General features: G+C 42.0%; 1 protein-coding gene across 1 annotated transcript; it reads right to left on the bottom strand.

Annotated features, from left to right (window-relative positions):
* Window positions 1-1890: 1890 nt before the first annotated feature.
* LOC101767079 (alpha-glucosidase 2-like) lies at window positions 1891-14539 on the bottom strand. Its single transcript, XM_022826750.1, is given in 27 exon segments — window positions 1891-2666; window positions 2745-2840; window positions 3007-3303; window positions 4660-5253; window positions 5621-5681; window positions 6585-6734; window positions 6833-6918; window positions 6920-7088; window positions 7413-7504; window positions 7596-7742; window positions 7830-7886; window positions 8148-8198; window positions 8304-8453; window positions 8600-8667; window positions 9670-9795; window positions 10117-10190; window positions 10282-10389; window positions 10520-10641; window positions 10848-10955; window positions 11313-11395; window positions 11664-11760; window positions 12079-12147; window positions 12257-12343; window positions 12482-12656; window positions 12894-13145; window positions 13479-13552; window positions 14114-14539. Coding segments are annotated over 27 exon segments (4161 nt in total). The 5' UTR covers window positions 14465-14539; the 3' UTR covers window positions 1891-2249.
* Window positions 14540-14686: the final 147 nt, after the last annotated feature.

Genomic DNA, 14686 nt, shown 5'->3' with positions numbered 1-14686 from the left:
TGTGATGACGTGTCTGCACCTGCATCCCCATATGCAAGGTACCCGATGCCTCTTGTGTTTAATCAAGTGCCCAACTGCAGATTAGCTTGGAAAAGGGTCCTTGAAAAATTGCAACTTGAACACAAAATGATATGCTTCACAGCAGGCATGTGCTACCAAGTCAATGATATAAAAACAGGCGAACAATGATTGATTTCAGAGCAGCAGAGGGGCCTCGGAAGAAACGTTCCTTTCATCACTGGAGCCGGTCTTCTCTCTCCTCTCCCTCCCTCTCACAGCCACTCCTCTGACATTACAGTCTGGCTCTCAGATTCACATCTGATGCATGATCGGGTTTGCTTAATGCAGGATCCGACAAACCAAGAAGGTTCCAATAGAGTTCACACCAACTTACCAACGCAAGGTGAAATCCAGTAGCATCTAAGGGGGTGTTTGATCCCTAGGCTAAACTTTAGTCTCTGTCACATCGAATGTTTAGAACTGATTAAGAGTATTAAACATAGACTATTTACAAAACACATTGCACAGATGGAGGCTAAACAGCGAGACAAACCTATTAAGCCTAATTAGTCCATGATTTGACAATGTACTGCTATAGTAACCATTTGCTAATGATGGATTAATTAGACTTAATAGGTTCGTCTCGCCGTTTAACCTCCATCTATGTAATTAGTTTTATAATTAACTCATATATAGTCCTCCTAATTAGCTTCCGAATATTCGATGTGACACGGACTAAACTTTAGCTTCAAGATCCAAACACCCCCTAAGCATACATTTTTTTTTCTCGATATGTGCAAGAGAGCTGCATGTCGCATGATCGGGTTTGCTTAATGCAGGATCCGACAAACCAAAGAGGGTTCCAATAGAGTTCACACCAACTTACCAACGCAAGGTGAAATTCAGTAGCATCTAAGCATACATTTTTTTTTCTCGAAATGCGCAAGAGAGCTGCGTGTCATTTTATTAAGGTAGATACAAATACACGAGTTTAGCAAACCCCACCCAAGTCCGAACACCACACACACTTTAGGGCCCGTTTGGATACACTCCGTTAAACTTTAGCACCTTAGCACCTGTCACATCGGATGTTTAGATATTAATTAGAAGTATTAAACATAGTTTAATTATAAAATTAATTGCACAGATGGAGTCTAATTCGCGAGACGAATCTATTAAGCCTAATTAGTCCATGATTTGACAATATGGTGCTACAGTCACCATTTGCTAATGATAGATTAATTAGCCTTAATAGATTCATCTTGCGAATTAGACTCTATCTGTGCAATTAGTTTTATAATTAGCTCGTGTTTAATCCTCCTAATTAGCATCTGAACATTCGATGTGACCCTGCTAAGGTTTAGCACCTCGTATCCAAATACCTCCTAAGAAACTACAATAGACGTGCCACGGAAAACAACAGGCTTCGAAGACCTTCGGAGCCTAAAAGCCCAATGTCGGCGACCTGGCTCATCTAAGGGGGTGTTTGGGAGACATGTGCTAAAATTTAGCACATGTCACATCGGATGTTTGGACACTAATTAGGAGTATTAAACATAGTCTAATTACAAAACTAATTGCACAACCCCTAGGCTAAATCGCGAGACGAATCTATTAAGCCTAATTAGTCCATGATTTGACAATGTGGTGCTACAGTAACCATTCGCTAATGATGGATTAATTAGACTTAATAGATTCATCTCGCGATTTAGCCTAGGGGTTGTGCAATTAGTTTTGTAATTAGACTATGTTTAATACTTCTAATTAGTGTCCAAACATCCGATGTGACAGGTGCTAAAATTTAGCACCTGCTATCCAAACACCCCCTAAGCATACAGAAACCTCCGCAACTGAAGTCAACAGATCCAAAGATCAAAGTAATAGCAAACATTGAGATGAACAGTATATCTAACAGCACAAAGAATATATTGCAACTTTCAATATGCTAGTACAAAGAAGATACAGAGATCCTATTTGTCAGGTAGTCTTCTCTATAAAGAATATCACTATAGGTTTATTTGTTCCCATTATTTTGTAGCATCAGGGGAAAAATAGTTATCCTGTCACAAAAATGTACCAAAAAAAGGGTGATAATGTCAGTTCCCATCAGAGAATAGTTCTGGACTCAGTCCTTGGATTTTAAGATGAGCACCTGGTTCACACAGAATGACCACCATGGTTTCTATCAGACACCAAAAATAACCAGGTTTACCAGTGGATGTGGTAATATGTACACTAGTCACCAATTATTATCCCCACCAGTCTGGAATTTTTAGTCTTCTATTCCTGTGAATAGCTAGATTAACTGCAGGGATTTTGTGCCTCACCTGCCGCCATATCATATTCACAGCATCACCTTCCCTGGGGGGATGCTGGAATTCATAGTGGCGAGATACATTTTTTAGCTTCAACCACATCTCCATCCACTTCTTTTTGGGGATCTGCCTGAGTTGATTGAGCAAGTAATCAGGTCTTAGAGCTTCTTCAACTGAGAAGAAAAGGGAGAATTCACTGTAATCAATCTCATCTTCAAAAGGGAGCTCTATGCGACTGCTCACAATCACAGGAACACAGTGACTGACAATGGCATCAAACAGGCGGCACGAGGAAGGAGTGTCCCCAGCAGGGTGAAGACAAAACTTTGATGACCGCATACCTTCTGTAGACTGTTAGAATCAAACAGATTTGTAAATTTCATGTTCCCTTATCAAGAAGCCTTAATAGAAATGAGAAATGCGCCTTACTATTTTAATGCCGTCACCGGTGGCAAAGCTATTCTCAAAGCGCACACCATCCTTTCCTTTTAATATATTTGCAAGTTTTGCCCGGATCTTCCCTTCCTGAGGAAATACAAAATGAATGCCATAAATGTCAAATTTCTGAATCTCTAATCTTAATTTTGTTTTATATCTAGACAAATTCCACTATGGGGAAAAACAGCGAACTAAAATAGAAAATTAGAGGAGGGGCAGAGGGAGTTATTACTATCATAAATCAGTTCCATACATCTTTCCTGACAGTACGGCCTCGAAAGAAAAGCAGTGTATGACGAGCCTCAAATGGATCAGGTGCATCATCATCAATGAAGGAAGCCACAACATGCACATATGGTGCTACAACATCTTTCCTCAAGGAAGCCAGTTCCTTTGTGTATCTCCCAAAATCTGCAACTATAAGAATAGATGCATTCACCATATTTCGCAGGAATCTGAAAGCGTTGGGGTGATGCATGGGAATCACATGGTCACGGCCTGCAGATCTTTGCCAATATTTAGACTTCCATAGAATGTCCATAAGTTCAACCTAGAAGAGAGTAATAGCAAGATCAATTAAAACAGTTTGATTACATGTTTTACATTTCCTAATGTTACAATGAACTGGGACTAAAAGTCTTTGTTGTTGTTGCTAAAATAAACTGGGACGTAACCATATACTTCACAAGGCAAGACACTTCATAACAATGACCTTCTTGCCTTTTATAACACCACCATAACTCAACTCTAACATACCAGAGTTAAAACCAATTTATTTCTTTCGCACACATGCCTTGTGCCATGCAAGAGTTGAGCACTGTATCTGCCAGATTACTTCTTTTTTTGGTGTGTGAGTGTTTGGGTGGGATTGGGAGGGGAGGGAGGTGTCTATTTTGGCGAAAAAATAAGAACTAGGGGACAAAATGTAGCATTATCTTCTTGCAATCGATTTTCTTTGCCTCAACCCCAAATTATATTGCCAAAGAGCTCGAAAGAAGCCACTAGGGGCATGAAATGTGCAGTGCCCTTTTTCTCAGCAACATCAAACAGTAGAAGTACTTGCACACAGCCACATGTGCACATCACAGTAGAAAGTTTAATTGCAGTGACTACTATAAATCTGACTGCCATCTATCATCCTGATAAAAAAAGGATAACTTGATCGCCAGCTGTAAGTCTGCAGAGGTTGGTATTAGTTGTGCTTGTGCACATCAAGTCAGCTGCAGGTCCCCTGTTCACAAGGAGCAACAGATGTATATAGGAAGCATCATAGCATATCCAGTCAAGAATTTTTTTCACGACAGATTTAACCATTCGCAAATACTGACAACCTTAGCAGGAAATAGGTAACTCACTTGGTTTCAGTTCTTTGGAAACATTCTTAGCAGTGATCAAGGTGTAAGCACCCAGATCACAGTAACTAAGTCCCAAAATCTAGAACTAGCTCAACCTGCAAGGAGATCTGGGCGAGCAAAACCATACAGAAACCACTGCAGTGACATAAAGATGCCACATTATATCATCAAGCAAAGGGGACATGGTCAGCCTATCAGAATTTGGGAAGACCTCGTATTGGTAGCATAGTTGATGGCAACTGAACACCAACTAGTGAGAGAGTTGTCCAAATACCAACAGATTTTTCCTCTATGTGTTATCTTCAATGTGCTTATTATTTTTTTCTGGGGATTTTGATGTGTTTTATTGTGTTCAATGGTTAATTGGTTTTCCTGTAATTCTTTTGTGTGTGTCCTAGTGTCTTCTTACTGGCATCCTACTATATAGCCAATGATTTTTTTTCCCCAAACGCACAACTTATACAGAGCTGTCTCAATCTGAGCCAAACTAAATGCTAATCAATCATAGATCACATGACAATGGAGGGAAAAGAATCTGAGAATTGCGGCACCTGCAGGAGGCGGTCGGCCTCGGTGTCGGGGTCGGTCATGTTGCGGCCGTGCACGTTGAAGCTGAGCGAGGAGAAGAAGGGCACGAAGAATGCTTCGGCATCGTCGGGATCCCGCACCCTGACCGCCTCCCTCCTCTCCGATCCCACTCCCCCTCCCCCTCCCCCTCCGCCTCCCCCGTCCTGCAGCGACGCCATCATCCAGTACTCCACGCTGTGCTGCCGCTTGATCCCGCCCGCCGACGGCGGCCACGCGGGGAACGGCCCCGCCGTGGCGTTGGAGGCGTCGGCGGCGCCCGTCATCATGGCGACGTGGAAGCGCGGGGGCAGGTCGTACATGAAGACGCGGAGCGGCGGGGCCGCCGCGGAGGGCGGGCACCTGGCGGAGAAGGGCTTGAGGTTGAGGAGCGCGGCGCGGGAGGCCGCGGGGCCGGCGAAGGAGGTGAGGTAGAGGAAGGCGGAGGGCAGCGCGACGAGGAGCAGCAGGAAGGCCGCGCCCAGGGCCACCGCGCGGCTGCTAGGCGCCCCCATGCCGCCGCCGCCGCCGCCCGCCGGCTTCGCACTGTGCCTGCCGTCCGCGGGACGGTGGTTGGCTGGCTACTGAATGCTGGTGGTGGTGGTGGCGGCGGCGTGGTGGTGGTAGTCGGAGGGTCGGGGGGATGGGAATACGGTTAAAAGTTGATGAACGGTTTTGGGTGGAGCCAACTGTGTCCGCATGCGATGGTGACGGGTCTGGCTCTGTTGTGCGCGCTCGTGTGTGCGTTTCGTTTTCTGAACCGTGACCACGGTGGTGACCGGGGCACTAATCGCTTGTTATTTCTGCCGAAACAGGGCAGTCTAAGCAAGTGAAAATAATGGAAGCAAGCTCCGACTTCGAACACCTCATAGAGGAGGGCAATGGCACAGCCAAAAAGACACTGCAACAAAGGTTCGATGTCATTGTTCAATCCTACTTTGGAGGAACAGTACTAGCATCCTCCGTAATGGCGCTGACGCGTGCATCAAAGAGATCAACTGCAGGCGGCCTGGCAAGGAATTCCGTGAATTGATCGCAAGAGATTGATTCTCCAGCAGGACTACGACCTCAGAACAGTCACAGCCTCCCCTCTTGATCGTTGAGTACCACAATGCTCTAATAAATCTAGCTGACTGCTACCATCACGGTGGTGTTGTTCAGCAGGTAATAAAAGGAAAAAAAACTTATCAGGGGAAGGAAACATTAGCTCCGGATCTAGCGCTCCTCACGATGATTATAATTCAGAAGTGCAGACACATGCAGTCTTCAGGATCATTACTTTACTTGCAAGACAGGGCACAGATTATGCTTGCAGACACAACAAGCAAGGCAGTGACACACAGGGCCTACGTTGCAGTGTCTCAAAAGGATTGATAAACACATGTTATGCATTGCGTGGCACAACTAATTCTGTAACGAGTAGATCCAAGGTATTATTTACACACTCTAGCCATCATGCAGCATGCGAATAGCCAAGCATGGTAAGGGTCTAAGGGCAGTAGCAGGTTACCTTCATCAGAGGCTCGATAGCAATAGCAAGTACAGCTCCACGCAGTTTCAACTTTTTTAAAAGAAAAGTAATAGTGAACAGACTTCAATTGTTTGCAGCCTCTATAAGCTCATAGTTCCCAGGGTGGTTTCGAAGAAAACTCCCAAAAAAGAGTTTCTCAAGGAACTAAAATTTACAGCGTCAGAAGAATGGGGTGATCATAATTGCTGTGTATCCAATTCTAAACAGATCGACCAGGGGTAACTGCCAGAAATTTCATGATTAAAGCAGCAATGCTAGTATGCTACGAATCAAGTTTCCCCACTGTTTTCATTGAAATTGAGCTAAATAAAAGGCCAGCTGCCAGCCTCTCCATTCCAACTGCCATGTGTCTTCTGTGGTTGTTAGCGATGTATAGCTCACCTATGCAATGTTGGGTAGGACTCTGCCATGATCAGAACAAGAAGTGAAGTCCATCCAGTAAACGACCGTGCACCCTTTCCCTTTCCTTTGTTGTTCTGGTCATAGTTTTCCCAGAAGAATCCAGTTTCATGGTAATTCTGCACGATGTTCCTGCAAATGTCGAGCCAGAAAGTGGCATCAGCAATATATTACACAAGCTGCAATTCTGCTAATTTACTAGGCTTCAATGGAAGAGAAAATCAACACACCGGATAAGATTTGATCTTAGCTTGTCGTACAATTCTCCTGCCCTTCCCTTGTACGGGCCATCCTCTACAGTAAATCACAATCTTATATCTTAGTGCCAACATAGAGATTTGCAGAGGGGATAAAGCAGCCAATTCAAGAGGCTTACCATTTGCATAGTGATGCAGTGCTGAAAGAATCATGTAGTTCATGTTTATCCAAATGGCACCTCTCCAATATGGGGGATCATGCTCTGTATTACGCTTCATATATATTGAACTGAACCATGTATCAACAGATAATTCAGACCCCAGTAGTTGGATGACCAAATAATGATGTTATAATAACCATCTCGCCAAAAGCTACAATACTAAGGTGTCAGGCACATGCATGTTTGACAATTCCATCAGGCCAGGTTGAAGCCTATGCATTGATAAGGTAGGCAGGCCATAGCAGCCTAACACTCCTAATGTCGAATTGTTTTATCTCGCAAATCTGCTCCAGAGATCCCAAACTTAAATTGTTGGGGGAGAATCATGCAATCTATTCATAGTCATACTTCAAAACTTTACAGAGTAAAAGAACAAAACTTAACAGCCGTACCTTGTTCTAGAAAGTGACCGAAGGCCGTAATCTGTCCACAATATAGAGGTATTAGATATTAGATCGAGCTGCTTGTCAAGAACCCATGATTCCTGAGGAGAGTCAAATGGCAATTATTACTTAGGATGAACATCAGAAAAATCATTGAAGTGACAAACAAACAGACAGAAGTAAAGAGCATACATGTGGAATAGCCCCCATCATGAATGGGAAGAGACTGACATAACCAACATGGGGTACTAATTGCAGCTGAGGGGGTTGTAATGTTTCTCGCAAGAGCTCTCGTCTCATAGTATCCTTATCTTGGACATCATACCATCTCAGTCGGACCTACAAAAATGACCTCCCCTCACAATCAAAGTTGAGAATAATGTGTGGCAAACAAAGTGCCAAAGCTAAGAGGAAGCAATGCCTAACCTTTTCAGTATGGTTACCATAGTCGAAATAAGCGCCAATTTTGTCATCCAAGTGCAACTGTAAAAATGCCGGTAATTACAGAACTGAATACACCATTATATAAAACAAAATAAAATCCATGTCTCGGGGCAGAATTTTGATAAATGTAGAATTCTGTAAAAGATCATTTACAGTGATATGGACGAAATTATTGAGAGGTCAACTCCCAGGAGGAGAGAAGTTAGGTTTTATGGAGCTAAGACAGGCCTAAATACTTAAGAGGTCTCCAAAAAACAATTCTAGGATGATACAAAAATTCAAGGAATTGACAGCACATACCTTGTTAAGCGTTCTAAAATCTGAAAGTTGATTTGACATCTTATAGTAATCCTACAAAAATTCAACAAAAAAATTCAGAAAAGAGCCAAAGTCAATGGTTGGAGACAAGTCAACTGGAAATTAGCAATTCATGTTCCTACATCCATACGGAACTACCTTCTCAAGAGCGCTGTCCATTTTAAGAAACTCTGCAATTGAACGAATGCAGTTTGTAGCTAGAAGCATCCAACAACGAAGGTCAACATGGCGTTCTTCATCATTAGGGTGAGATGCACGAGGATAGTCATCCAATCCAGATGTCAACGTCTGTAAAGTACTTGGGAACATCAGGTGAGAACAAAGTGAAGGAACTCTAATCTGGCATGACAAGGGCTCGATGAACAAGTTTTTGACCAATTGATCAGTAGTACAGGAGCAAGCAACAATGAATTATGCAAAAAGAAAAGGAAAACCTTTGGGTTCAACTCCCTTGTTGTCATGTTGTCTCTTCCATGCCAATAGAAGGTGCCTTCGTATTTACCTAACAATTTAGGACAAATAAGCCAAAGGGGGGAAGCACTGACATGACAAGTAGAATCATATATGGACAAGCAATCATATATCCATGGTCCTTTGGCCTTCACAAGGGTATAGCTTTTACTTCAACTTTATAGGACAAACATCTCATATCTTACAGCGTACATGGATTTGTAGAAAGCTCTAGTGCGCAAAGTGAGGCCACGTGACGATTAGACGGTGTTTATTTCTAAGAGGATCATCAAAACACACAAATTGTTCCCCACCAAAGTGCATGTTATTATTCAAAAAAACTAAAGTGCATGCTTCCCATTGTGAACAAGCAGATCAGATCACTTAGTTGGACGAACCAGAAAGTACACAAGTATTTCAAGCTTTAAAGACTAAAATTTCAGTCACATTTCTTTCACATTGGAACAGTGGATTTGTGATGTAACAGCTACTTAACTAGTTGAGGACCACACTTGCAAAATATAGTTGAGAACCATTTTTTTTCACCAACTTGAGGTGAAAAACATATAGAGCACCCAGTGATCACTACTGCAAATATGATGTGTATCTCAAGGACAAAAGGAAGTCTAGCTGATCAACCGATATGACTTTGTAAGTTGTGTCGATAGTTTACTTCTGATCAAGCTTAGGTTCAAATTTTACCAGAAAATTATGTTGACTAATAAGTGAATTGAAGCCAACAGTTACTGAATAAAATTCCCCAGTCCAAATATAGCGTAAAAAATTAATAGTACCCGATGAAGGCTTCGAACGCCAAATTCTATCATTTCTGATTTTTTGTATCATACAACCACACCTAGCGCATAATAATAGTCAACTGAGCTAGTGGCTCTCATTAGGCTTTCAAACTATCATGTCCACAAACCATAAAACAGCTAGTAGGTTTGGCACGTTTGTGGATCTAAGAAAATAATCATGGCAATAGCATTAAACTCCAACCCACACACTATTCAGTACAGAGTACAGAAAATGCAAGTGGAACAAGTAAGCTTACCTGATTGTGTACTGTTGAACCACTGGAACCAAGAATTCAGCCGTATATAAGCCCTTTCAAGGAAAGAAGAAATCTTTTCAGCTTCATCGCCTGAAAACTGTTTTGCATGTATTCCACTTGCCAAATCTGTGCCAAGAAAAAGGGCATACAGCAAATTAATCGAATACTTGAATGCTGATTATAGACCTCCATAGGTTTAACAGACCTGTGGTGCTTGTCAGTCAACAAAATTTCTTAGCATTTGATGTTTATAATTTGATAAACATGCACAGAACTGTACAAACTAACATAATTGATTCTATGTGTTATTCTTCACATTTTTCAAATTAATGCATGATGCATGCAAATTGCAGTAAATATTGAGAAAAACAAAGAAATAGAGATCTCAACACTGATAAAATAAACACATCGTCAATGTGAAGACAAAGAAAGAAAATAATGTCTTACCACGTATCGCGAGAAATAAAGTTGGAGGGTTACCATTGGAAGGGTACTGCAGAACAAACTCCTCAGGAACTTTACTGCATGATTGCAGAACTTGGATGATACAAGACGTCACACTAAATTTATCACTGGTTTTGACCATAGTCCATAGTTCATAGCAGAAAATACCTTAAAGCTTCAGCTCCTAAGATTTGCTCCCTAGGAATCCATCCATCTGAATTAAGCAGATCTAACCAATGTCCAATGATATCCATAGATATATGCACATCCCAACGCCTGTACATCACCAATGAGGACGTGTGTTAGAGCAGAAAGTGGTACTACCAGCACAGACCAACAAACTTGCTGATAATGAACTGGATTGGCACAAACCCTTCACTGAACATTGAAATGATGGAATAATTACCAAATGACTAATTGATGGAAGCCCTCATCCCACAGAAATCCCCTTGGAAAGAATGAGCGGCTGGGAACAGCTGTATATAACGCAGCTGGCCAATATGGAATGTATTTATCCGCATTCTTTTGCTGAGAGAAACACAAGCATTAAGTTCTGGTTGTCTGTGACTTGTAATCAGCTTAGGATTCAGATGCAACATGCTAGTACTATAGACAATATAAAACTAACACATAGCCAATAAGAGAAATGATAGTGCCCTGAGATAGCTATTCCTTAGAAATAGGAAGCATACAAGCAAAATAGAATTGATGTCAGGTGAAGCCCTAAAACTTACTGTAAAACCTTTCGGAAGCGCAATTTTGGACTGCCCATAGAAGTAGCCAACACCACCAAGAAGATTTGACAAGGCAGCTCTACCAACAGATAATTCTTTGGAGTCAATCTGAATCAAGGTAAAAACCACATCAGCATAGGTCCAGCACAAAACTTTAGTCAAGTTTTACCAATTATTTACAGCATTGCTTATCTCACAGAAAAAAAACTAATTGACTTTTAAAATGTTTTAGACTGTAAAATGAAGCGCACAGGCACTTATAGTTGAACGACACTATCACACAAACCGATATATAGACAAACAAATACAAGAGTCATCCCTCGGGAAGACATTTGATTAAGAAATTACAAAAATGTGATTTGTAGGAAGTAGTAATATACCATGGGAAGAGAACGACTGCAGATACTGGAAAAACAAAAAAAAAATGTGGAATGGAAAACAGAATGATCATCCAATCGAGCCCACCTTATTATTTACATTGAATATTTGATCATATCTCTCTTCAAATTCCTTTTGTTTTGATTCAAGACGGGCGCTCAGCATGGGACCTGACATCATCAGGGACTAAGACAATGAATATAATTGTGCTTCCAACATTCTTTGAATTTCAGATTCACTGAAAGCATAGGACGTAGGTAAAACAGATCCGAAGAACTATGCAAGGATGTAGAACAACTGAACACGTCAAGACTCAAGAGCCCAAGTAGATTTGTTTTAAACGTTCAGTGTCGTAGAAAATGCGGATGGTGTCCTTGCACCCCATGACAAACACAAATGAAAGTACCAGTATGCAGTATGAATATGCAGCAGAATCACCTGTTAGCTTGCTAATCCGCTCTTCAATCTTTGGATTCTTTGAGGCAGACCCTGACAAGAATACTATGTCTATTTGAGCAGGAGTCTTTATGGAAACCTGCGAAAATAAAAGTACAAATCATATGCCACAGCTCACAAGAAATGACATAAGGCCTAGATCAATACAAACATGGATCAGAAGTGCAAACAACAATATCTTCCTTGGTGCGAAATCCATACCATTTTTTTGGAGTGAAATTCATCCTACATAATGATACTACATAACAGTGAGCGAGTACATGTTGCGCATCACTTATCCTTTTACAAAAGTTAATAAGAGGATGTTGACAATTCTTTCTATCATAAGACTTCACACATACATGAGCATACATACATTATAATCACGGAACAAATTTCCTTGTCCTCTTATAATTACCTGATAGGTCATTATATTTGATGAATCTTCAGTCATGTCTGGCAAGTTAAGGTTCCCAGTTTGCATTGCCTAGAGAGAAGTCCACATAAGTAGCTACATGGAAAGGTAACTTCATAAAATATTGACTGTGCAGAATTTTTCGCCAAATAATAAGGTAGATGATGAAGAGTTTAAATACATTAGTAGCAACGGCCTGTTGTACTAGGTCACTCAGATTATGCATGCTCATTGATTTGAATCCAGCTCTATGAATTTCCAAACCGTCCTGTGAGAAAACAGAGTTACATATACATCCATATAAAAGTTAGCCAAATGGAGTTGTATCAGCACATCCCAATAGGAGGCAATACTGAAGAGCTAACAAGGACTAACAAGGTCAGAAACTATCAAGACATATGGGTACCTCAGATCTCAAGTACAATTCCCAATCACCAATCTCATCGTGCGACCCAGATGCCAAAAGAACAGGGCCTCTTGATGAAGGTACATGTGAGGCCATAGTGATCGACTTTCCGCTTTCGTCAGCAATGTAGAAAAACAGGTGTGTGGTGCTTCCTTGAGCATCATTTAAACTAGACCTAGATAAAGATTAACAGCATGGAATAAGTTCTTTTGGTTTGATAATTTTCCATGTTTGCGAGTACTAATGACAGGTGATATCCTACTGAACTGGGATCAGGCAACCAATAAACAACCCAGAATCATCCTTCTTCCCATCCTGTGTTTAATATGTTTAGAAATTGAGAAGCTTACATCTTTTCAGTACAAATTGAAATGTTCTTTCTTTTATTTGCAGATAATGAATGTATGCTTACCTCTCACTGTTAGCACCCAATCGAACTGCCCAGTCTCCACCATAACCACTGCCCTCCCCTTTCTCTTTCAGAAAACTAGTAGTCAAGAGTAGGCCATGATCAACTAGCATTTGATGTCCATAATCCCTACCATTGTGAGCTGTCCACCCATATGTGCTCAGCTCATCAGAATCTTGGCAAACATGACGAAGAAAATATTGTCCATTTTTCAAGCCAATCCACATCAATCCAGCAATTAGAGACAGAGGAGTTCTGAAATAGAAGTAATAGTGGCATAAAATTCTCAAAAATGCTTGATTCTACAGAATTTTGATTGCATACAAATGATACTTTCAACTGAAAGAAAATAGCATGACATGCTATTCTAAAAGGCACAGTACTGGAATTACCAATACAATTACTCCACATGAATGCAAATATGGACAAGTAGAAAGGTGGAAACTCCTCAGTTTCGATAATTTTCATGAGAGTAGGAAGATATCATCACAACTAAAGATACGAGAACCATGAACTTTCAAATGTATTCCAGAGTTGTAGACAACATGTTATACAGGACAATAGGGAGGTGTTGCAAAAGTTAAGCACCTTGAACGAATTCCAAGATACACATTTGGTCTGTAAGTACCCCAATACAAGCTTTCCTTGTGATCACCTTGGAACTGCAACCAGTTAAACATGAACCATCAGAAAGCTGACCTGTTTACAACCAAAACTTAATGATACGAAGAAATTAGAGCCTTTCGAATATGCATCATTGAGAACAACTGATAGATGGAGAGTAAATTAAAAAACACCTAACAAGAAATTCAATGCATATCAGCAGATGAATTAGAAAATATAGTGTGCATTTTATCAAAAGTAGTGCTTAGTTACCAAGAAACTCTAGCTAGCCTTCTTCATGATTTCCAGCAAACAAATTTGGTTAGGCTTGTTGATCATTGGCAATTACTAACACATTTCAAATAACTCCATCATCAATCAAATATAAACAAGTGATGCACAACTACTAGGTCCTGGTAACAATATCACCTATGCTAAATCAGTAATCACCATTATTTAACGGCTGATACATAAAACAACCGACCAATCCAAAATCAACTACAGGTTCCCGTGCCGTGCTTCACTGCTAGCTTAGCCCTTGTGCCATTCCAACCTTCAGGTCCTAGACAGTGCTACAAAATATAAAACAACGTAGCAATTGCCAAACCAATGGTTATCACCTGAGGCAGATCCATCATCCTGGGTGCCGACAGCGGCGTGACGGAACGCATGACCGTTCGCAGCGTGGCCGCGCCCTCCGTTTCCACCTCCTCCCACCACCCGCCAGTATACGTCACGAAGGCGACCGACGCGAGGGCGAAGGAAACAATCCCCAGGAGCGCGAGGGTTCGAGTGCTCACGTACATGAGGCGAAGAGGCCCATGGTCGCCGCGACCACGGCGCCGCGCCGCTGCGGCCGCGGCCGCGGCTCGGCGAGCGTCCGGCTCCGGCTCCGAGGCGTCGGAGGGCCTCCCTCGGCTCCTGGCGGCGGCGGCCGCACGCCGGGTGCTGCTGCTGCCGCCGCCGGTCATCGGGAAACTCTCGCCGGCGATCTCGCGTTTCTGCTGGGGGACCGTGACTCCGTCGAGTCGTCACTTGGGGGAGACTGGAGGGGTTTGATTTGGCAGTTGCTTTATCTTTCCGCCTCGTAAACTGGGATTACGTATATTGTGTTTACGCCTAACCGACATGGTCGCGGACGGCGTAGTCCGTGGTGGAATGTGCTAGTTGAGCCTATGCCTTTACCCATCTAC

This window comes from Setaria italica, chromosome V, assembly GCF_000263155.2.
Source record: "Setaria italica strain Yugu1 chromosome V, Setaria_italica_v2.0, whole genome shotgun sequence".
Taxonomy (NCBI): Eukaryota; Viridiplantae; Streptophyta; class Magnoliopsida; order Poales; family Poaceae; genus Setaria; species Setaria italica.
This window is presented reverse-complemented; position numbering and strand designations above follow the sequence as displayed.